The 25,870-nt window shown below is 38.1% G+C and overlaps 1 protein-coding gene across 14 annotated transcripts in view; it reads right to left on the bottom strand.

Annotated features, from left to right (window-relative positions):
- The window catches only part of nedd4l (NEDD4 like E3 ubiquitin protein ligase), a 109,606-nt gene that overhangs the window by 12,151 nt on the left and 71,585 nt on the right, over positions 1-25,870 (bottom strand). For 6 of the 14 annotated variants that reach the window (XM_088628945.1, XM_088628943.1, XM_088628941.1 and 3 more), the window contains 9 exons: positions 24,675-24,810; positions 22,431-22,610; positions 21,911-21,988; positions 15,625-15,681; positions 13,427-13,564; positions 12,109-12,228; positions 4,817-5,014; positions 2,739-2,816; positions 299-353 (listed from right to left, as the gene is read on the bottom strand). In XM_088628945.1, the coding sequence (XP_088485071.1) occupies positions 299-353; positions 2,739-2,816; positions 4,817-5,014; positions 12,109-12,228; positions 13,427-13,564; positions 15,625-15,681; positions 21,911-21,988; positions 22,431-22,610; positions 24,675-24,810 (1,040 nt within the window). The remainder of the gene's footprint in view (positions 1-298; positions 354-2,738; positions 2,817-4,816; positions 5,015-12,108; positions 12,229-13,426; positions 13,565-15,624; positions 15,682-21,910; positions 21,989-22,430; positions 22,611-24,674; positions 24,811-25,870) is intronic. The other 8 variants (XM_088628944.1, XM_088628932.1, XM_088628933.1 and 5 more) reach the window with 7 other exon arrangements.

Here is a 25,870-nt window from a genome sequence, read left to right on the forward strand (position 1 = left end):
CCTTGCAGAGCTGGGGCCCTGGGTTAAATTCACAAGGTGCTGTCTGAGTGGTGTATGTTCTCCTCATGTGCACATGGGTTTCCTTTGGGTGCTCCAGTTTCCTCCCACAGTCCAAAGACATACAAAGACATACCGACACTGTAAGCTAATTATCTTGTGGGAAAACTGGCCTAAGTGTGTCTGTGTCTGTATGTGCCCTGTGATGGGACTGGCATCCCATCATTGCATGTTGTGCTCATCGCTCGGCAGGATAGACTCCACCCCCATGATCCCGTATTGGATATGCACGTGCACTTACTATGGTCTATGTAGAAAGTCCTTCCATCTGCATGAACTCTTTCTTCCCAGCCAGGCTAGCACAAAAGAGAAGTACATTCAGATTTGTTATATTAGCAAAACAAAAAGGGGTCAACAAGCACAGAAATGATAGAATAGAGATTAATACATGTTGATTGCCCAACATGGAACAGATTAGTTTAAGAATCCACACTCATTGGCACATGGGCAAGACAATCCACAGTGTGACAGGATATTGGACATCTTGAGGCGCAAGACCTTGTGTAATAGGTGTGTTTAGATGGTGGCACACACATGCAGCACACTGCAAGTATTTCACACTGGTGACTAGCTCTTTAGGGCAGCACAAATTAAGCCTGGATGTCAATAACGTTCTGAATATTTTCATAAGACAATGTTCAAGATACTGAACAAATTAAATCTTTGCAGCAAGTGGTTTTGGTGGACATCCAATGAATGGGCCAAAAACAGCAAGGGGAGACATTCCATGCCAGTTATGAGACTGCACTCATTAGGCATTTAGCAAGCAGTGATGGATAGGGGGCCTCCTGCACTTGCGTTTGCACCAACCTCTTCTAGCAGTTTCTGCCAAAAGATACAGTGCATTAGACGTCCCACTCCATGAAATAAAAACAAATAAATGAACAACAGGACACCACTGGCTCAATGTATATGACCAAGACTTGTTTAAAAGGTGTTAAAGATACACACAATGTAAATGTTGAAGGTTCAGGTGAAGTCCCCAGTTAGGCATGTATTAAGCATTGCTAATGCTTGATAACAGAACAGCTGGAGTGTAAAAACATCATCTCCACAGTATACAGCATATAGTAGGCAATAAATCTTATAGAATAATGAATGAGATTAAAGCAGTATATCCTCCTTCAGCAGCTATTACAGCCCATGAGTCATTAACACTATAGTAATGTTTTATGGGATAGTGCTATCATTAACTGAAGCTTAAAAATGCTCAACATAATATAAAAATGGTGTATCCCTTGACTAGTTTTTAAAATGTTTTGGGTTTAAAATGGAAAAAAGGCTGATTTGGCCGAAGGTACGTTTACAATTTACATTGTTTTATATATCCACAGACACCATTTTATCTTAAATGTAAGATGTAGTCTTAATTTGGTACTAGTTGCTATCAACAGTTGATGGAAAATAAACTTCTTAATTTTTACCATTACTACTATTACTACCAATAATAGGTAATTGCAGCAAACCAGTTGATGATGGTTACTGGTGTTTTCAGTAGTTGCCATAGTGACATTCATGATTTTTCAGCACATTCACAGGCTTGAGCTGATTAAAGATGTCACACAAATGTATATCTCCCTTTATATAAAAAAACTCAATGTAAAAAGAAAGGTTTTGTAAAACTGTGTTCATGGATTCTGGTTTTAGATGAAGCCTAGATAAGAAGAAATGTATTTCTGTAATCTGTTAGCAAGCTATTATAAATGCCTAACTGCGAATCCCAAGGCCACTTTACTTCTCTCTACCCTTTAAGGACCAGGAGATATTGTGTATTTCAAAATCCAGAGTACACTTCAATTGGAAATGAATGACAGACACTTATCAAGAGGTTCAACTCTTGTTGAACTCTAGTGCCCACAATCTGAGGCACTGGCAATAATAGAATGCTAACACACTGGGATTTGAAGACAAGCAATTATTCAGAGAGGATATCAAAGGAAACTACTTGCATAAATGCAATACAATGTTTTTTTTGTTTTCTCTCTAATTAAATTCAAAATTGTTGGACATTCTTCCTCAGGTTCTATGGGGGTTTTCTTCTTGTCTATGATAAGAAAATTATCTCATGCTAACTATGTTCAATGTTTATCAGTCAACAAGGGAAATATCAGACCTTGAACCCTAAATATCCCACATCCAAATATCTCCTAAGCAAGATTACTAAAAAATACAGTATCATAAACAGGCAGAATATGACCTACTGTAGTCTCTGCTTTACACTTTGCCCCAGGAACAAGACAAGTCCCAGTATGCTGTAATCAGTGGTACCTTCTTAGTCATAATTGAGCAATCCTTGCACTGAATGTTTAGAATACTACACATTAATTTATTAAGCTATTTTGTTGCTACAAAATCTTTGCTGTCTCTTGCAAAACACCTAGAAGATACTTTGTGTAACAATGATCTCAAGCTGCGTCAGTACAGTACCTCTATCTTTGTTTTGTGTAATTTTTAAACTGGATGCTGGATGTGGACATGTAACAGGGAAGGGTGGAATTCAGAATTTACTCTTAAAAATTAACTAATTAATAATAGATGAAAATTCATTTTTAATCTTACATTAGACTTTGAAAACAAGGTACCTAAATATAGTTGAAAAGATGAACACATTTCAAATAAGATTGATTTTACTGGTCCTTAAGGGGCAATAGTTTAATGTCACATATGATGCATATGCTTACAGGAAGAGGCCCTAAGTCACTCGGATCTAAAGATGCTTTCGTCCTCATGTGAACTGGGTACTTCAAGCGTGGATCTTCCTATAAAACAAAATTATATTCTGTAAGATTGATCTTTTATCCAACATAGTCAGTCTGCAGTGAACTTTAATCAATGTACTATCCTCCCAATCAAACAAATCTATGTTATTTTAAGGCTAGAAATCCTGCAGGGAGAAAAAAAAAGGTTTTGCTGAGAGCTTTAACAATAAGAGAAGATCGCTTTATTGGCCATATATAATTTCTTGTATGAGGAATTTGTCTTTTCGAATACCCCAATTTGCTCTCCATGAGACACACAGACACAGACAGGGAGAGAAGCTTGGAGTCACTGCGCAGGGTCAGCCATTTATACGGCACCCCTGGAGCAGTTGGGGTTAAGGGCCTTGCTCAAGGGCCAAATGGAGTAAGATTCCTCTGCCGGCTGTGGGACACAAACTGGCAGCCTTCCAGTCACAGGCACAGATCCTTAGCCACAGAGCCACGTGTTATATTTTTCATACAGTAACGTTAAAAAATACATGAGTGAATTATAAGAAAGTGTTGAATGTACAAGGCAATGTAATAAAATGCATCAACATCAGCAGGATCCATATGTTTAATTTAACAGCATTTTTAAAGCTGTTCTACTATAACCATTGATGGATCAACAGACAAACTGAAGCCTGTGTGTTTCATATACAGTAACACCATGATGTGTCACCATCCAGGTAAACATCAAGTTTCTAATGCCTTTATGCTGCAAATACCCCACAAAAGCCGGTCAATTTATTTTTACCAGATACCCGAAAAACAGAAAACAAGCAAAAACAGATAACAAAAAATGAGAGAATCTAAATAAGAACCATCAGAAGGAATAAAGCAGATTTTAACCCACTGTTATTGAGCAGCACATCTCTCAACAAAATATGCTTAACACTGCAGTTCTATCCTCAAATACCAGCAGGCAACTGCAGTGACAGGATTTTTTCAGCCTCATGTTGATTTTTGGCACTGCTTGCTCTGCATGTGCTTCCTTCCTTAAAGTCACAGTTTTATACTAATAGTCAAACTGTTTATTTGCAAAAGAAATGCCTTTTAGTGTGATGCAAGACAGCAGAGAAAAAAATGTATGGACACTAGCTTCTTTATTAGCTGTAAATTATATGTTTGTAATATACTTCAAGCCCTAGCTGCTAGTTTATTGCCTGAATGGAATTTAAGTAGTGTTCTGCCCTGCAGAGCCTTGATTGCTTACGTGCCAAAGAGTGATTCTTTTTAATAACACAATGTGAAAGGCTATGCATGGTGTGCACAGTCAGAGTGTAAACACGATTACAGAGGAAAAAACTGCCATGTAACTTCTCAGCACCAGATGTCCTAACAGTGTTCTTAAAACCTTAAGAATAAATTAAATAATTACTCTTGGCATGCAGACAATGCTTTATAACTATATCTGCAGTTTTGTTTATGAAGAAAGCAAATACAACCTTAAAACAAAAAAAAATCAGGGCCAACAAGTTATTCTGTTAATCAAAGACAAAGCAGAAAACACTAATAAAGGGCACTGACACTCAAAACTAACAAGGTATTTGTTTGGCCACAGTGAGGTAACATTTCAGCACTTCCCATTTAATGGAGTATTAAGGCTTCAAAAAAAACAATTAACATCCTAATCTTAACTATGAAATTGTTCTTCATTCAGCTACAACTTTTGGCATTCAGCTAACTTGGAAGAATCAGAGGAAGTGTATTTTTAAAAATTAGAATTGAAATATGAACCTTACCCTGTAGTTTATGATAAGCATCTACAATTTTTTTTTTTTACTTTCTGTCCACAATGCAATACACACACAAAAAGGAAAAGGTATCACACTGGAAGACCTAAGCAGAACACATCTAGGACACAAATTTCCAATTAGGCCAACATTATTCTACTATTATATACTACTACTGAGAACCAGTGGTTCTGTGCAAATTAGAACATCACATTTTTCAAATGAAGACATGTCTCCACATTTGGGTTGTCATGCTTTAAATGGAATTAAATCAGGGCACCTTACCCATGTAGTGGTTCTTGTATTGTGATCGATGAAGAAGGGCCTCCCATTTGGGGCTATCCTCATCTCCCAGCCAGGGGGCAGGAAGCTCTGGGCGGTCTTGTGCTGAGGTTTGGGGGAGCTGTACGGTGAGGGCTGGGGGGACTGTGGGTTGGAAAAGGTGTCTTTCACAGCCCGCCGCACCTGTACGTTGTTGGCGCCCTGAGACACCAGAACAGCAATAAAGTTATTGACATGGTGGTCAAAACCGGCAAATCACATTAGCAATTTGCTTAGCTTGCACTTATTGTTTCCGGCTTTGAAGGTAAAAATAAACATTATCCATCACCACTATTTTTCAACCAACCTGTTTTGGAAGGCATTTCTGGTAGCATATACAAAAACACTTGGTAAAGGGTGCGTCTTTTGTTGCTGACCTATACAGTAATAACTTGCAAGGACAACAGAGTAGGGAAGTCAAAGAGTATTGCTAACTGCACTTAATTCCATAAACTGGCAGGTGACCCATCCATGAAATGGGAGTCTCTTTGAAAAGTACAAACATAATAAAACTTGATATGTAAGTGATCATTATCTTTAGATAAAAAGAAGTAATAGAATTTTGAAAGAATCTCCAAGAATACAAGAGCTTCAAATGACAAAATAAAACATTCAAATAAATCCTCTCACTACGTGGTATATCCTTTCATTTCAATGAGCTACCAATGTAATAACGGTTTGTTTTTTTATTTGTACTTGGCAATTTTTTTTTAATTCCACACCCAACTAATTCAGAATAACCAAATTCTTAGGGATTATCTCATGCCCTATACTGTAGCTATAGCTCCAGTACAGCATAGGAAGAATGAGGACCTGCAGACATTCTCCTGTGTTTGACCTTCTGCATAGTACAGAAGAGACTGGACACAGGACTGTCTCCTCAAACTTGCAGGTACACCCATACTGTACCTCATTTTACGAATGAAAATTCAATACTATGAAGCAGGTGACTTCTTACCCACATTTCAAATAACAAAAGCCAGCTTCGAAACCATGAAGAAGAGATACAAAGAAAAATGTATCAACCTCCGCCAAGTGTAGAGAGAGACAAGAAAGGTGCCATACAACTCGTTTTATATTTAGTGTATGCATCACATTCCACTAACTAGTATGGATGACAGCTAACACAGAGCCTGCAGAGTGGCACAAGAGACACAAGTGGTACAATTTGCAGCTTCGCGTGTTCGCTATTGTGTGTGCTTTTACTTTTCGTGTAAGAACATTTGTGGTTTAGACATGAACACTAAAGAAAATGAAAAATGTGAGTGCGTGGATGTAATTACACAAAAGCAAATGAAGTGCTTACTGTATAGTTCAGAACTGCAGCTTTTTTTATTATTAAAAACGGAAACCACAGTATGAATGTTAATTATTATAGTTTCCTTTGTCGTGTTTTGGTGAAAAATTATTCTGGGGATCTGTAACGGATCATGATTTTTCCCCATAAGAAATCATGGAAATAGGTTTCTCGTTTTACAAATTTTTCTATACGAAAGGGTTTCTGGGAACAAATTATGTTCGTAAAAAGAGGTACTGGTGTACTCAGTGAGTCAAAAATTCACTGCTATGCATTAAGCTGAGAGGATCCTGACTGACCATCACTCCATGCAGTTGTCACCTGTCTAGTAAAATACAGTAACTACTGTAGGGCTCTAATTGTCTGCGTCTGTGCCACGGGTCCATTTCACACTCTGAGTTTTTACTGTTTGAGCTATGCAGAAGGCCCCCCTATACTATATGCTAAAACATACCCAATTATTTACAAAAACATTGCAATAATATGTTCTGTTTTAATCCCCTTGTAATTGACCTCAGATATATTTGTGTTCTATTAATCTTTTTAGGCTGAATTCCAAATGTCCATCATTCACATCTGTGGTTTGTTCTAGGTACTGTACTTCTCTGCATGAATATGAGCTTAATCTCCTCCTTGTTACCCAGGCATGGAAGGACACAACACTAAAAACCATTATTTTGAACACTTAAAAAATACAGTACTCACAATAGACCTCACATATCTGTTAGAATGCAAATGGTCATGGCAAAGCAAATGTGATACTGCAGATACACTAAACAAGTAAACTGAAGTAGAGCTTTAAAAGAAAAGTGAAAAAATCCATTTTTAAACCCTAACATTTATCGTGTTAAAGAAACTGTTTAAGCTGATTAACACAGGCTTCAATATCAGAAAACAATGTTTACAATATCAGAAAAATAGCATAAAATGCTATTTTTTAGAAAATGGGTTTGTAACTGAAAAAAAAAAACTAAAGATCCGCAAAGATGTCAAAAATTGGATGATAATAGTTCACAACTACAGACAACCCTGTAATTGATATAATACTGTCAGTGTGATTACCAGTCCATAATAAATTTGATGGTATTGTACTAGAAACGTCCATATTAATGCTTTATTTGTGCTGATAATAATTCACAGTGGCAAATTAATTCCCAGTGTTTAAGTGTTAGTTTCTATTGTAGAGTATTACCAGACATACTGTACATCCTGCTATTGTAGTAATTTAACCAATAATGTAACCACACAGGACTTTTACAGTTTACATGATTACATCCTGACATCTCTATTAGCAACATACAGCAGAATACTAATAATATCTTGTGAATATATCCTGTGCCACATGAAATATCTGGGTAGCAATTGTTTCATACTGACAATGAATTACTGTGCATGCAACTAGGGGTAGGAAACCGTATTTACAGTGCATCACCTATTCAGAATAAGTAGTTCTAAACACACAGAGGGTTAACTCAAGAAATCTACACAGAACGTCCTTCAAATACCTTTTCAAATCAAGCATTAACTCTGCCATGCATTTCACATGCATAGCTGCTCTAAAAGTAATAGCTCATATGCATCATCACAAAAGATTGACCATTTAATTTCTTTCTCTGGATCCTTGCTCCGCATTACCAATACAATAACTTAAGAATAGTTACAATATTCATATTGCCATTTCCTGAAGGAAGCTAGAGTATCTTCTTTGACAACATGACTGGGTAGCTTGAATCTGATAGCCCAGCCTCTTTCATTGAGCAGCTGGATCAATAATCTCCTAACAGGACTGCCAAATGTCCTGTTGCTTCAAAATGAAATTGAAATACTGCACATTTTTGCTATTTCCTATGTTTTGCTCTGGCAGGAGTTCCAATGGGGTACCTTTCTATTGTATCCTGTAGAACCTACAGTATAGCCTTCGTACATCAAAGTCATTTGTTTTTGAAGAAATGCTTTCCAGTACTTTCAAAATAACAGACTGTTCAATCATCATTACATACTCATGATTTAAGAGGTTTTAAACAATGCTAATGAAGGCATGAAGAGGACAGAAACAGAAATCTAAGGGCTGCTACCTTTACAGAAAAAAAAGGTACATAAAAAGACATTAGTCAGGAAGTTTTGTGGGAAGTAATTTAGGTCGTTGTGAAGCACATACAGTATGCTGTACATCCCCATATCAACAGTCCGTATTTCACCTTAAGGAATCCTATGAGAAGTAAGGCTTGCTGAAGATTATACACATATGAGCTAAATCCATTAAGAAGATATCAGATTAAGGCATAAAATACCTCTTTTAACAATTTTCATGTTATGGACATAATAATACATGGACAGGCCTGTGCCTGAAAGCATGGAGAGAACCAGTGAATGCCAGCACTGTACTCAAAGGCTTACAAAGCAAGTTTTTGCAGTGCCAGTTAAAGATCAAGTTTGTGAATGGTGCAGTCAGTCAAGAACATGCCTCAACTGATACAGGCAACAGCTGCTAAGCACGTTTTACTTAGGTGATGCCAAGAGTCACTGCTGCAGACATCCAGCCTATTTCAAACACCTGGTCATTCCCCCCCCCCCCCCCCCGCCTCCCTAAACAGGATCTATGAGTTCAAAGAGAAAAAAAAAACAAAATCCCACACACTTCAACTGATTCAAAAGATTTTTGGAAAGGCCAGTTCACTTATTTGACCTACCGTAGGAGGGAATGGCTACAAGGCTGAACAGATGGATAATAAAGATGAGACACTAGTATTTAATTAAATGATGCATCATCTCAGTCATTAAATATTGCCTATGTCAGAATTAGCAACTAACAAGAGCTAATCAGTACAAACCACACTCTCAAAGCGGGGATGTGCTTATTAAACACTTGCACAAATTGCTTCTAAAAGATCCAAAATATATATGTACTGTACCTTCAGTATTGTAGTACCTAAGGATACTTACAGTATATCAGAACAGTGATACAGTACATACAAACAAATGGACAAGAAGTGTTTATTTTAATTGAAAATAAAACTATTCATATAGTATATTTAATTTGGTCTCAAGGAGACAAAACACTCTTAATAAAATCATAACCTTAACTGGTGCATCATAATGCAATTACAGTAATTTCCCAGATTAAGCTTCATTTGGCAGTCTGCACAGATCACAGTCTCCTCTTTTCACATGCCTCTTTGTTTTTTTCCACAATCCCTAGGCCATGATAATGTCTTGATTTAATGTTATGATCATTTAGATGACAGTATTTTTTTTCAGGTCCCGAGAAGTCAAATGCATGAAATCAACAACAATTCAAACAACAACATAAAACCTGTTGGAATATGGCAGTAGAGAACATCTGTACGCTATTTTGCAGAGTTGTGCAACAGTTACAGTTCACCTGCAAGTGAAAGACAGGACTGGGATGTTTGATTTTTGTTTGACTAAAGAAAATCCCCTCTTTAAAATACCCTTCATGGCTGCACCATGCCACCACATATCTTGATGTACTGTACTAGGGCACCTGCAGCACCAGTAAACCTGGACCACTGGACTATGGCTCATTTCAGAGAATCAAAGTTTCAAATCTTACAATTCATCAATTCCAGAAATCAGTGAGCTGGATGATACTCATGTCAGCAAAAGGTGTTTTGTTTTCCACATCAGTAACTGAGATTGGAGATAACCAACATATCTCAGGTGCTGAAAATAACTCAAAATTCTCAGATTACTCACTCACCCTGAAAGGATGTTAAAAGGTGATAATACAGGAAACAGGTTAAACAAGGTGCTATGGACAACTAGACACCAAATCAAGTGTTCAACCAGAACTGCATCCTGCTTAAATTCTATTGCTTCCATAATATTCAGAATGATTATATTCTTAATCTTTTGATATAATCTAATACGCTTAATTCATATTTCCACCCATGCATCAACAAAGCCACAAAAGAGAGGTAAAAAATGTAGTGTGATATTTGATTGTATCCTATTTAACAGATTCCCCCCCAAAAAAAAAACGCTTGCAGATGAATATGTGAATTTCATTATTTGGAGCATATAATACAATTAAATACAGTTTTAGTTATTTAAGTACAGAAGGTAGTATACTGCATAATGAGTGCATTTTCACAGGTACCTTCTTAAAAAATCAGCAACACACACAAGCAAGAACCATACGGAGAAAATGAAATGACCTAAAGATTTTTTACCCATTATCTAACACGTGAGAAAAGAACCCATTCCAAATTCCTTTTATTGTACCACTAATGTGCAGCACCCAACTAGATGACATACAACTGCCATTAGGCCCCAGTTGCCCTACTATACAGTAGATCAGATAGAGAAATTAGAAACTGTTTCAAAACTGGGACACAGGTTTTGGGAATTCTGCTCCAAAAAAAACAGCAATTTGTTTTTCCTCGGAGGTCTCCCATCTCAGTATTGACCAGGTTACAAAGAGGTAATGAATGCCCTGAATCAGGGAAGTAAGTAGAACTATGTACTGTACCTTGGCCTGGCGTCAACTTCATTACTACCAAAAAGAGCTCATGATCTCTGGTAATTCATTTTTGATAAAGTTACACTGTAGGAATATTGATAAAATCCAGCCATTGAGATACCCCTTCCAGTTCACTTGATTATTCTGCATACAGTATATACAGAATGTGGCTGACACTTATGCAAAGCAACATATACTTGAACCCATTTATACAGCTGGGTAGTTGCTGGAACAATTTGCATAAAGTACCTTGAATAAGGGTACAGCAAAAGAGTTCTACCTCTGATTTAAACCTACACCATTCCAATTATGAGTCCGTAACACTAACCACTTCTCAAAACTACTGACCTTAAGATAAAACATTCTGAAATCAAGAGTGCATTTAGATATGGAAAGTTAAGCCTGATATTTAAACTAATTGAAAACCCCTTCGACAAAAGCCTAATTTAAGATCTGTAACAAATGACAGATAAATACAAAAGTTATATAACTAAAGGAAGATACAGTTAAAAGGATGGAAAAATACAATATTACAACTGTAAATTATATTTTAATTATAATTAATTAATATAATTAAACTGCCTTTTCCCCATTTAAAATGCAGATCAGCTTTTTAAAGATTAAGCTATTTTCTGCCAAAGAATCATAACTGTTAAAAATTAATTTGACAAATGGTGAAACAAAACCATTTTTTATGGCAAGGGTTTTACAGCATCACATTCAAACAATGTATCATTTGTCATTAATTAAAATTACACAAGAGAGACATTAAAGCCATGTCCTCTTTCAGCAAACATGTATAAAAATAAGTGAATTCAGCAGAAAGAATCGTGTCTTTTTGCTTTATTTGTTAAGATTCATATGCAGCACTAGCCTGTTACTACATAATCACCCTCATGACATGTTCATGTGGATCTCCATAACAAGTGGTAGTGACAGACTAGGAACAGGGAAGTACATAAACGCTTTGCACATACAGTAAGAACATTTGAAAGGTTACAAAGAACAGAAGGCCATCCAGACCATTAGCTCAGGTGAATCCTGTCCTAGATTGACTGAAGTAATGAATCAATCCTTGAACTTTAAAGAATCCCATAGAGTTGCATAACCAATGAAGTGAGTGGTACAGTATGTGACCCAGTGCCACTCACAGCCAGGCGAGTGAAAGAATTAGAATTTGACTTGTGGTAGTATTTCACCTGATGGCTCGCATTGACGCCACAGCACAAGACAAAACTGCTGTACTTAAGGGTTGCCATGAAAAGAATGCAGGATGGAGAAAAGGTTGACAAGTGAAAGAAGGAAGAGAGATGGACAGAGGAGTAAAGAGAAGACTGATAGCGCTGTGATGGCTGAAGAGGAATACAGTGAAGATCAAGGAAGTTCATTGAACATTCTGGAACAGAGAAGTGCGGGAGCAGATGGGGATGTCAGAGCAGGAAGGAGAGTCTTGGTGCAATGAGGGGCAGCTCTCACCTCAATCGGGGTTGACAATGTGACTGTGGGAGAGCTGAGACTGCGTGGTCGTCTGAGCTGTGGCTCACTTAAGTGGCCGCTGAGGCTCGTGGAGGAGCTGCTGGCCCCATCTTCTGTGTGCTATTGTGAAAAGAGAGCTTTTAGATGGTGCATCAGGCAATTCTTTGAATTCATGAAGATGGGTTGAGGTTGGATAGGCAGCATCTATGAACAAGTGCTTCTTCTGTCTGGTGTTCACAAGTATCAACCTGTTTATTGCAAAAATAATTTGAATTTCTCTTCAAAACGAATCCTCATATAAAGATTTCTCTTAGCCCTTGTTATTGGTTATTTTTAAATATTTTTATCAGCTGACAGAAGCAAAGAGAAGGCACAAAAGAAGCGTTAATGACAATGAAAAGAGCAAAAGAAATCCTTAAGAGTAGGACTAATTCTGCTTTAAATGGATTTCTTCTAATTAAACCATTTAAACCTATTTTAACCTGCCAGAAAGCAATTAACACAGGAGAAACCTTTACAGAAAGCCATCAATTGCCAAGAGCGATCCCCAGTGTTTAATGCCTTCATTTGCAAGTTTTTTTTTTGCTGAACTGATGATGATGGAAAACAGTGCATATGGCAATCTGCAAACTAAAATTTCTCCATAAATCAACTGGACTAAACAATGTTTTGAGTTCCATTTATTTGAGGCACATAGGCTTAATGGGCTCATGTTAAAGGCTTAATATAAAGAAGATTCAGAGAATCAAATAATTCAGTTTTATGAGCACTGAAAAGAAGGTTGTTTTTCTTTAAGGTATATCTGATTTGCAATTGCCAGTGTTTTTGAACATTAGTCTGCCACTGTGTGAGATAATCTCTTTTGCTACAAATACACAAGTGAATTCCACTGAGGGTGACATTCACTGTTTTGATATACTTACAATGACTGTCATGCTGAAACTAGTCTATCAAACACGTGAAGAATGTCTGATTCAGATAATTCACGACGGAATGATGGAAAATGAAGTAATGTAATAAAACAAAGTGCACTTCATCTTGATTTTAAACCTTAACAGATTTCCCTTTTCTTAAGCTATTAATATTCAATGGTATTACATTTCTTCAAGTGTCAAGTTCAGAAATTGCTTTAAAATATCATTACCTACACTTCAAGAGATGCAACTTTCACAAAATGGTATCTACTTTTTCTTCAATTATTAAAAAAGATTTTATTGCGAAATAGATTTTAGTGCATTTCAAAAAACATGAATAGGGGGAAAAAAAGAGATGACTGAGCAGGCAGGATTCAGTGTGGCCTGACAATGGGTCTTCATACCTGGATGATAGGCCGAGTCCATGTTGTTGTGCGATTGTTATGGTTGACATAATAGGTTCGTCCCTTGGCGTCTTTCCTCTCTTCCCATCCTGCAGGCAGGCCAGGTGTAGTGTGGACATAGGCGGTGGAGGCAGACTGCTTGCGCGAAAGATGTGTGAAAGTCAAGTTAAATAACCAGATGGGGTGTTCCTGCACCTGAGTCCAAAGTAACATTAAATGTTGCTTTCACTGCTTTCTGCAAGGAACCCACAAAGGCAGACCTTGGCAGATAAAGAATTACATTCCTGCACTTGAAAACATTTTTTTCCGACTGTCTGCTGGCGAGGCTGGGGACAAGAGGGAATTTGCTGACAGAACAAAACCCATGTGGAATTCCCAAGAACAATCTTGGAGGGATAAAACCCTGCTTCTGGTGGAAGACTTCTAGGACATCATTTTTAAATCTTTTGTTGTCTGTAATCCTACGTAATATTTGTTACTCTTATCAAGAGCCGGTGTTTTTTAGAATAGGACAGACAAGCACCTAATAAACAGTTACAGTACCTCCAATGTACATTTCCCAGAATAGATTAAAATAATCGATTTATTTAATATGTACAGCCCTGCTTTTCCTAAGAATGAATTTTTAGACAAGAATAGCAGCACACTGGCATAAAAATCTAGTCACTGCTCTGAAAATGAGAAGTATTAATTGAAGAAACCTGAAAGAAAGATATTACATTCAAGCATAAGCAAAAAGCACATCACATTTTAGCTATCCCAATTCGTCTGTTATGGCATTTTTGTCAAAGAATTCACTGTAATGTTAATGAGATAAAAAGCAGGAGCTGGTAATCTTCTGTTTGCTGAACTAAGTCATGTTTTTAGAGGTTTTACATGAGACAGGGCTTAAACATGAGTCACAACTTGGAGCAAGAAGAAATCTAATCTGTAAAAAAAATGTGTTTAAACATTATAACACAAAAAGGCATCTTTTGCAAAAGTTAAACAGTAATTATGAATTCGAAAGGAATTTCAGTTTCTCCTTTCAAATCTGAAAATCTGCAAGTTGTAGATACTGGTCATCATAAGGTGCGTATAGATGGATAAATATATTTTTATACATTTGTGTTAATAAATTATTCCAATCACATTGCTTGGAGCTACAGTAGGTACTTAGAGTGGGATCAATTTCTGTAATTAATGAGCTTGATACAGTACTGCTTATTGAAGGGACCAGTTAAAGTGTTAAACTTCACAAAATTGTAATCCATCTTATACTGTACAAACAGTAAATGCCAGAAGAAACACGTCTCCCATTTTACAAAAAACTAAATTACACAAGGCAATGCGTCATAAATTATGACTCCACTGATAAAACCAACAAAGATTATATGATCATGGGACTAAATATTACATTGCTCAAATTTGTCAATAAGATATTTTGGTTTTCTAAAATACTAATACTAATACAGATGACAACAGTATTATGATTTTTTTAACCACGCAATTTACAGAATACAGTATGTGTTAACATACAGCTTTGTTAATTCGAACAGTATTTAAACAGCAGGTTGTCAAAGCAATGCCTTTTTTCTCATGAAGTATGTTTCAATAGTATTTGCCTGGAAAATGACAAAACAGCAATCCAAGTTTGTTTATTTGAATGGGAAAATTCACAAAGAAAACTGTTTCAATGAAAGATAAGCAAGAGTGTAAACCGTATTGAAAATTCAAGTCCCTCAACTCAGGAAATGGACAAGCAATGAGGTGGGGTGTGTAACTGTCTTCTTGATGGGGACAAGGGATCAAACATCAAGGGGATTTTTACAGTAACCAATCAAAAATCACCTGCATGTTTTAACCTGCAGTAGGATACTGGACCACCCAATGTATAACCCCCAAAGACAAATGCAACAGGACCAAAGACTGGAATCAACCCCAAGTCTATGATGGTGTAAGGCTACGATGCTAGCCACCACACCATCTTTTCTTTTCTGCAATAAACTAAAAATGTTTGTACTTAAGGCGCATAAGATGTGCTTGTTAAGTAAGTGTGGTTTTAACAATCACAAATGTAACCAATTAGAGGATATTGCTGGAGAGAGATGGTGTCAGTAAATATGTTTGAGGCAATACAAATGAACATAATCCCTAATGAATGATGTTTCATGACAATAAAAAGTATTTTGTAAGTAACCATGTGTAAATCACATTACCATCGGCTCTTCAACACCACTGACAGTTTGAGCTCGGGTTCTCCTGGACTGGGAGCTCTGCAGGTAAATGATAATGGCTCTTTAGAATGAAGCACAACATTAGCTTACTGGAGGAATCACTCTGAGCGACAGGACTGCAGGGTTTGATTGCGCAATTGAGTGCGATGATTAAAAAAAAAGCAGTGAATGCATAATGATTTTACATACATGGAAAAAGGAAACAGGCAAGGCTCAAATAGAGATCTTTTGACGAAGCCAACGATTTTTTTTAAGCAAAAGAACATAGCGCATGGTATGTAGTTTTCATGTTGAGAGTAGCAGAAATCAATTATCGCACTAATCAAATACATCTGCAGCAAACATCAATATAAATGGAAATTTTCAAATGATTAATGTGATCAAAAGAATTAAAAATAAGTTAAAAGAAAATGCTATTTCTTAAATGTACCATCGTACTGTAGATTCTAAGGTACCAACTTGCACTGGTGAATAAGGAACCAGTTGGAATAAAACTATACATGGGCACTCTAGGAACAGTACCACTGCTCTAAGTGATGACATGAAGATTAGTTGTGTAACTTCTTTCAATTGTTTTATAAAATATTCTACTGATTTTGCTATACCAGTTTACACACTACTGCAAATGTATATTAGACCCTCACCTAGCTGAACATTATCAATGTCTTCAGTTATCCATTTTATCCATCTATTTTCAAACATTATTTCCAGCACATTAAACTGATCAAAATACCCTTTCAGACCTGTTGTTTCTCTTGTGCTATCTTGAAGTTTATACATATAACATAAGTAGAATTAATAAATAGTTCAAGTAGGTGGTATGTGTAGGCTGCAAAGGAACAAGTAAAGGTTCATTTCATGTTGAAAAGAGAAGATACTCAACATTTCAGCTGAGGAGCCTTCTTTGGGTATATGCAACAAACAAAGCCTTTCAACCACACCCGAAGAAGGCTCCACAGCCGAAACATTGTGTTTCTTTCCTTCTCTTTTAAGCATGGAGTTAATATGTTTTAAGAGGGCTCTTATAATTCCTTTATGATTATTTTTCAATACTGTATTTTTTAGCAATGTAAACTTGCTATAAATATATTATCTTCAGATAACAAGGTATCTTACACTTGTGTTTAAATTGCATCTAACAGGAGACTGCAATATACGTATATGAATTAAATATAATGTCAAAATGACTAACAACACTCAAAGTACAAAAGTACTATGCAACATAAGTGGTCATGCAAATTTCTTTAAATACTTTTTTGTCTACATTAAGATTTTAACAATAACGTGGACTTATAAAGTATCCTAGAGGAGTTACTGTACATACTGTAGATAATGTATGTCTACAGAACTTTTCCATCCTACAGGATGATCCCTCCATTGGGGCCCTCTTTTCTGATCGCCCTATCATCTCATATCGCCGACCACCTAATCTGCGTAACCTCCTTGTCCACAGCTCCCTTGACCGCCCTCAGCAACCATCCACACCAGGCACTTTCCCTTGCAAAAGAGCTCGCTGTATCACCTGCAAGTACACAGCCACCACCACACTCATTCAAGGCCCCTCAGGACAATTCCGGATCACCCAGACAGCATCTTGTACCTCCAGCAACCTTATTTACTGTATCTCTTGCAGTAAATGCCCAGCCATCTACATTGGGGAAACGGGAAGGAGACTCGGAGACCGCTTCAGAGAACACGTCAGGGCTGTGAAGATTAAAGATCTCTCCAAGCCCATTGTTTCTCATTTCACCTCTGACGGCCACGACCACTCTAATCTCTCCGTCTGTGTTCTCAAAGACGGTTTTCCGAACTCATACATCAGAAAGACCACCGAAACTAAAATTATTCTGCAGCTAGGATCACACATTCTCCCTTCCCTTAACGACAGATTACTGTTCTTTTAAATTTTCTCCATTCATTGGAAGTTTCATTTCACACCTCTCTGCACCCATTCTGACTTCACACCTCTTGATTGGCCTCTCTCTCTGTCCCCTGCTCCCGCCTCTCACTCCTCCTCCCTCTCAACCTTTGTTCTCCCGCTACTTTACCTTTGCCTACTGCCCTGTCTCTCTCACACCTGAAGAAGGCTCCACGGCCGAAACGTTGTGTTCTCTTTCTTCTTTTTTTCAGCATGGAATAAACCTATTACTTGTTCCTTTGCAGCCTACGCATGCTGACGCAGCTACCCACCTGAACTACTACCGCCTACAGCTGCTGCGACCCACTATGCCTTCCTCCAAATCTTTTTCTAGATCTCTTCGTCATACCTTCTCCTCCTCCCTGGACCACTTGCCCGCTTCTCTCACTAAACCAGCATTCCGTCTCTTCACAGCTATCTGTTCCAAGACCAGGCTTTCTAACCACCTTCTATTCCTTTACAGATGTCGTCGACATAATATCATCCCTAAAGGATTTCGCCTTAAATTTAATACCTTTTCTTTTGACTCTGATAACACCCAGAGTAACACTCAGAGACTTCTAAAACAATTTTCTAGGAAACTAATGCTCTCTACCATTTTCTCCCTCAAAAAACAGATTATCCTTTCTGACAACAACATCAAAGAGGCTAAGGAATTTCTACGGCTGACAGCTCCACACCATCTTCCCTTCATAACTAACCTCATTAGATCTCTCAACTCTAAACTCTACCAGTTTCTCACTACAGAGAAGGACAAAAAACTCAGTCATCTTCTACAGAAGAAAACCATCAACACCCCGGACACCCTCACCAACCCTAACCTTGTTGTCACCATACCTTCTGACCTTTCCCTCTCACAGGATGAGCAATCCCTCCTCAGCAAAGGGCTCAGTTTTGTACCAGTTCCCAGGAAGCTGGACATCCCCCAGACCAATGTCGACCTTAACCGCTTTTACCGCAGGATCCGTCTCAGAGCACATTTTGCCGACAATTCCTCTTCACAGGCAGCTGATAACAACCCGGTTATTGATGTCATTAACAACATTAATCCCAAACAGAGCTGTTGGACTCCCTCCTCTGGCCGTTTTCCACCAGTTGATTATTTCATCAACCAATGCACTAATCAAGCTCCCAAGGCACTCTCTATACCCAGTAAACATAGGTCTAACCTCACCCAAGGAGAAAATCAGGCGCTCCAGTCTCTCCGCAACAGGGATGATATCGTCATCAAACCAGCGGACAAAGGAGGTGCTGTTGTGGTGTGGCGTAAAGATCTATATATCTTTGAAGCCTCTAGACAACTAACTGACACTTCTGCCTACCTCCCTCTCCAACAGGACCCTACCACTGACTACCAAAAGGAAGTGGTATCCACCATTTCCCTTCTTATCAGCAGCAACGAGCTCCCCCAGGAGGCGAACCGGCTCATCATGGAACACCCACAGGTATCTCAATTTTACCTCCTCCCCAAAATCCACAAACCGGACACCCCTGGACGCCCCATCGTATCAGCATGTAACTGTCCAACTACTTACATCTCAGCCTTTCTCGACAGCCTCATGAGACCGCTGGTTGAAGATCTTCCCTCATACATCAAAGACACCAACCACGCGCTCCAACTTTTCAATGATTTCCAATTTCAGGGTACCGAATGCCACATTTTTACCATGGACATCACATCTCTGTACACCGTCATTCCCCATAATGACGGCCTTACAGCCCTCAAGCACACGCTGGACAAACGCACAGTGCTTGATCCACCCACCCACACCCTGGTGCGCCTTGCAGAATTGGTCCTCACACTGAACGCATTCTCTTTCAATAATCTTTTTTACCAACAGGTCAGTGGAGTTGCCATGGGCACCAGAATGGGACCCAGCTATGCCAACATTTTTGTCGGCTGGGTAGAAGAACGCTTCTTCGCTTCCTACACTGGCTATGTCCCTGACCTCTACAAACGATATATTGATGACTGCGTCGGTGCCGCCACATGCTCCAACGATCAGCTTGAATTCTTCCTGCACCATTTCACCAACTTCCACCCGTCCCTCAAATATACGGTTAACATTTCTTCCACCACTCTTCCGTTTCTAGACATCCACTTGTCTATCAACTACCCCCGACTGTCCACTTCAGTTTATTACAAACCCACGGATTCACACAGCTACCTCCTGTACAGCTCATTTCACCCCAACCACACTAAAAACTCTCTTCCTTTTTCACAGTTCCTTAGGTTACGACAATTATGCAGCGACGACATCGACTTCGAAAACCAAGCCCTCGAAATGTACTCATTTTTTATCAACAGAGGATACCCCAGCAGTGTGATTGACAGGGCCCTTGCCCGAGCCAAAAACACCCCCCGGACCATCAACCCGATCAGGAACTCCCGCCGTAACAACCGCATTCCTTTGGTGCTTCCTTACCACCCTAACACACTTCCTATCCCCAGGACCATTAACCAGAACTTTTCCATCCTACAGGATGATCCCTCCATTGGGGCCCTCTTTTCTGATCGCCCTATCATCTCATATCGCCGACCACCTAATCTGCGTAACCTCCTTGTCCACAGCTCCCTTGACCGCCCTCAGCAACCATCGACACCAGGCACTTTCCCTTGCAAAAGAGCTCGCTGTATCACCTGCAAGTACACAGCCACCACCACACTCATTCAAGGCCCCTCAGGACAATTCCGGATCACCCAGACAGCATCTTGTACCTCCAGCAACCTTATTTACTGTATCTCTTGCAGTAAATGCCCAGCCATCTACATTGGGGAAACGGGAAGGAGACTCGGAGACCGCTTCAGAGAACACGTCAGGGCTGTGAAGATTAAAGATCTCTCCAAGCCCATTGTTTCTCATTTCACCTCTGACGGCCACGACCACTCTAATCTCTCCGTCTGTGTTCTCAAAGACGGTGTTCCGAACTCATACATCAGAAAGACCACCGAAGCTAAAATTATTCTGCAGCTAGGATCACACATTCTCCCTTCCCTTAACGACAGATTACTGTTCTTTTAAATTTTCTCCATTCATTGGAAGTTTCATTTCACACCTCTCTGCACCCATTCTGACTTCACACCTCTTGATTGGCCTCTCTCTCTGTCCCCTGCTCCCGCCTCTCACTCCTCCTCCCTCTCAACCTTTGTTCTCCCGCTACTTTACCTTTGCCTACTGCCCTGTCTCTCTCACACCTGAAGAAGGCTCCACGGCCGAAACGTTGTGTTCTCTTTCTTCTTTTTTTCAGCATGGAATAAACCTATTACTTGTTCCTTTGCAGCCTACGCATGCTGACGCAGCTACCCACCTGAAATACTGTAGATAATTTGTATTTTTAGTATCCACTGTATTTCAAATTAACTGCACATGCAATTATAATCAAGTAATATGTAAAAATCACTATAAAGCATGTTACGATTCAATAGACAAGAATGTAAATAACCAAATAAATTGCTCTCTAACAGAGCTTTCTGATTCTTGCTCTAGGGCACTTGTTACATAATAGTCACTTCAAATGGTCTCAATAGGGGTTCTGTCAATCTCACTGATTTGGTCTCAATCAAAAAGACAGGCTCAAATTGCCTTGAAGAAAAAAAAACAAAGCCTTTCAACAATTTAAAGGCAAATGTTACTTTTATCTTGATCACAGTATCAATCTTTAGCATCTGTTTATATTGGATATTCAGAATTATAATAGTGTCTCAGTGTCTCAAGTTTGTAGAAGCATATTAGTGACTGCGCGTTTTCTGAAAAGCACTCCACTAACAGATAAACAAAAGAAAGTTTGTAGAAGCCTGCTACACATATACAGTATAATCAGAGTTTTTCCATTCTGAAAAACATGGATATTATGGCATACATGTAAAGATCGTTTTTGTAATAATTGCCAGGAATAACGGACCTTTACAGGTTATATAAACTGTATTACTTAAATTAGAGAAGTCTGCATTTTCTTCAACACAAGATACAGGCAGCAATCCTGAACCATTCCTGTATTCGTCTCTTTCCAGCCAGCAATCTGTCACTCAGAGTTAAAACGCTGCCTGTAGACATCATCCAGCAGGTCATAAACACCTACAGTACAGCAACACCATTCCTTCACATACATGACTTAGTTCTATCCTCCAGACTCCTGCCAGCTCTCACCAGCTCTATCCACTGCATTGATTCGGAAAGTAAAGAGACACCAGCATCAACATGACAACTGTGCCACGAAAACGTCGAACAGGAATTAATCACGACGTGCAAAATAGTGTGAAGATGTTAGAATGTGTGAGGATGGAAGCAGGCTGATTGACAGGCAAAACAATGCACTGAGAAATCTCGTGGGGGCAAGGCATTTCTTTACCTCTAGGGGGGGCTGTGCCTGGTCACTGACTCCATCTGTCATGCTGGATGATCGTAGTCTGGATGATGGCAGGCTCTGCTGTAGGAGTAGAAAAAAGGCTCATGAGGACCCATATTCAAATAGATCAAGAGCCAACTGTTTTTGTAACTTTAAATCAGGCTATATTGAAAAGTTTAAGTTCATCCTTTCTCGCCACCTTTAAAATTTCCACCTGGGGGACTCCATTCTCTTCAGTTTTCAAACAACATGCCAACATAAATGGCTTTGCACTTTTATCATTATTTCAGTGGTGCTGGAGTTCTCACTTACAATAACTGCATTTACTCTGTGCTATACAGTATACAATTTCTGTTTATAAAGACATATAGTACTTTAAGACCCACAAAATATAAATGCATGTGTTAAAGGAACTACAATTAAAATGCCAATTGTAGCCTAATTTTTTCACAATTAAAAAAAAAAGGAAAACTAACTATGGCATAACATCAGAGCAGTTTAATGTTTACTGCACCATCCATACCACAGAAGCGCTGGAGGCCTCTCCATCTGTGTCAGGGGCCAACTGAAGCCGACGGCTGATCTCCTCCGAGAACTCCTGGTGGCTGCTCTGGGAAATGGAACTGGGGGAGATGGGGGGCGGCAGTGACCGATTCATGGTTTCACCAGAAAAACTGGACTCTTCAGAGATGGCTTCCCAGTGCTGGAAGATGAAATGCAAGAAAGACTTATGCTGCATTTTAACTTGCAAAGCAAACGATACCAATTCTCTAGATTCTCTGGCAGGTTGTACCATGACTGTCATTTCCATGGGCTGCCACTAGAGGCCACCTAATAGTGCCTCAAAGACGTAATTAGTTCACTTGGGTGCTTTCTGTTTGTATTACTGAATAATTATCCTGTGCGTTTTCTCACATGGGTTAAATAAGTGGGTTTGTTGTAGGTCTTCAGGGAAGAAGTATGAAAGCCTGAGGTATTTAGTTTTTAGCAGATAAAAATGTTTTGTAGCAGACGAGGGATGGAAGCCAGTTATGGTTATTATTTTAAAGAAGACCCTTGCTCTTCTTAAATGTGTTTTGTGAGGTTAAGATTTTTTTTTTAAATAAAGGCCAGGAAGCCTCCTAGGATTCAAAATAATGTGTGAAGGTCCTCTGAGCCATGCTACCAGTAACTGGGATCGTCTACAACATGTCCCTTCATTCAAAGAATGTACATTAGAAAGAAAGCATTCATCCTTCATTATATTTTTTTCTGGTCCTCTGTTGCAGGGGTTATCAATCCTGATCTTGGTGAACCAAACATTTGCTGGTTTTTATTGTGGCTAAGCTCTTTATTTAAATGAATCCCTAATTTAACCTAGAAGTTTCTTAGTTGAAACCTTTGCATTTTTTTCTACTCAAAGTTTCGACATTCTAAATTACTAATGAAATGCGATAAAAAAAGGCAACCTCCAACATGTTCAGAAATTCAACCACTTAAATAGTTCAAATTACACCTATTACACACCTGTGACAACTGAAATCACAAGTTATGATTAAATCGAATTTGAAAGCTTCCTTGATTAAGGGATTGTTGTTCAGTAGCCCATTGTTTTACAGTACAGATCCTTTGGGGTAAAATATGGTAAACAAATCCTTAAAACATATATACAGTAGTAAGCTGCTTGTGTTTTTATCTCCGTCTGCACAGCTGTTGCAAAACAGCTCCAACAAAACTGTTAGTAATTCTAAATACATATTCATTGATCATTTACAGAATTTCTACTCTGGTCTGAAATATTGGTTTACACCAAAAACAGATTTTTTTCCCGATCTGGCACAACAAAGGAAATGTAATAGTAAATAAAAGGCAGCAATTTCATTGCCAAAGAAAAACTGAGATTTTTTGTTGACAATTCTATTCATAACGCTCTATTAAAAAACACTTGTAGCTTTCACACAGGCACTTACAAATGCATTATACATACAGATGTAGACAAAATTATTGGCACTTTTCTTTTGAATGCTGATTACTTATTTCATTCAAAATACAGTACTCATAAATTTAATAAAACTACAAAAACTAAATCTTAAAGCCTGCAAGCAGAAGCAGGACCTACTCACACATAGGGAAGAACTATATTTAAACTGATCAGTTCAATATATTGGACACTTATTTCCTGTGAAAAAGCAGTAAGTCTGCAACTCCACAAGTATTTACACATTTGTACACACAATTACATGACGTACACTCAATTTTAATTTTAAACAATTATCTAAATCGGGGGTTCTTAACCTTTACTGCAGCCTGCACCCCTTTGGTTCTCAAAATATGTTCTTACAGCCCTTATCAAAAGTCAGTTCTAAAAAACCTATAGAATGAGAGATACAACTGCATACTGTTTTAAATTCACAGTAAAATTAAAACGACATAAAAAAGACAGTTTTTAAGTTTGCCTTCAAATACTTCGGTTTCATGAAACCATATACTGTAGTTGTACTTATATGTCCGAGCATTTCTCTTCAATGATTTAGTTTCTAAAATAATCTGGCATGTTTCACACCCCCAGAAAGGGTATCTCGTAATCCCAGGGCGTGGGTGAACCCCAGGCTAAGAATCAATAGTCTAAACAGACGTGAAATAGATGGCTATAAAAATGCCCTGTTGACATAACAATGAAATGTGTGTTTAGGATCGGGAGACCACAGGAAATCCTTACAGAAACCTGTGAAACTACTGGCTTTTAGGGCCCTGTTTTGAGGAAAGCCATGTCTGAATGCAAACTCACATCATCATTATCTCTGGGTTCAATCTGCTCATGCTCCAGGTCTTCACTGATGTGCCTCCTGGATCGAAACACGCGGTGAGCCTCCTGGTTGATCTGCCTAATGTGGTTGTCATTCTCGGTTTCCGAAACAACATCCCTACAACAAAAGCAACACAAGAATTATACCTAATGTTACGTTAACAATCCAACAGCAGTTCAGCCTGACTAAGATTTCTTAAATTAATGTTTATACATAAAAAAGATTTTAAAACACCACCAAAATAATGACAAATTCTAAGATGTGTATGTATAATCTAATTAATGGATGAGACTGTTAAGGGATGTGAATTTAACAAATCTTTCCATACTTTTATTAATAATATTTTATTGCCGTTGTGTAGTCGATACAAAAACAAGAACATACATAGTCTGAAAATATTTGAGGTTTTCTTGCAAATTTAAGTAACATTTTCAGTATATACAGTATTAATCAGTTATCTGATTAAATATTATTAAATATTAAATATTAAATATATGCATTTAATATAAATTTAATATGCATTAAATATAAATATTAATATTAAATATTAAGTTATCTGACTAAATATTAATTTCTCTTCCTTTTAAACCAAAGATGCCCTTCAATGTACATTTGTTTTTACAAATATGGTGAAGGTTGATGGAAGTGGGATATGGTGCTGACTTATTAACAACAACAGTTAAAAGCTGTAAATTTACCTTTATTTTACCTGTAAATGTTCTGGATAACTTCTGAAAATCACCACTATATCCCATACAGTATATACTGTACTATTAAAAAGAAAAATTAAAATACACTCTCTCACAGTTTTCATATTATCTTAAAATACAGTGCGGAGCGGACAACCTTTCCTGTGAATCTTGTATAATTCATGAAATTCAGGGTACGGACATAACCATAACTGTTAGTGTTCTGTTTCTAGAGGTAAACAGCCTGAAAAACAGCACACCTACAAACAATGAGCCTTGGATACATAATTTTAACTGGAGAGGGAAATGTCTTCTTTTTATGTAAAGCAGAAAAGAAGAAGAAACAGTAATGAAAAAGACAAATCGTAAGAAACTAATTCTAAAATCTTTCTGTAATACCCATAAGTTGGTTGTTCTTTATCGTTATTGATAATAGCAAATTTGCTAAATTCATACAATTCTTATTACTATTATGACAAGATAACTGT

This window comes from Lepisosteus platostomus, chromosome 4 (genome assembly GCF_059453375.1).
Source record: "Lepisosteus platostomus isolate fLepPlt1 chromosome 4, fLepPlt1.hap1, whole genome shotgun sequence".
Classification (NCBI taxonomy): Eukaryota; Metazoa; Chordata; class Actinopteri; order Semionotiformes; family Lepisosteidae; genus Lepisosteus; species Lepisosteus platostomus.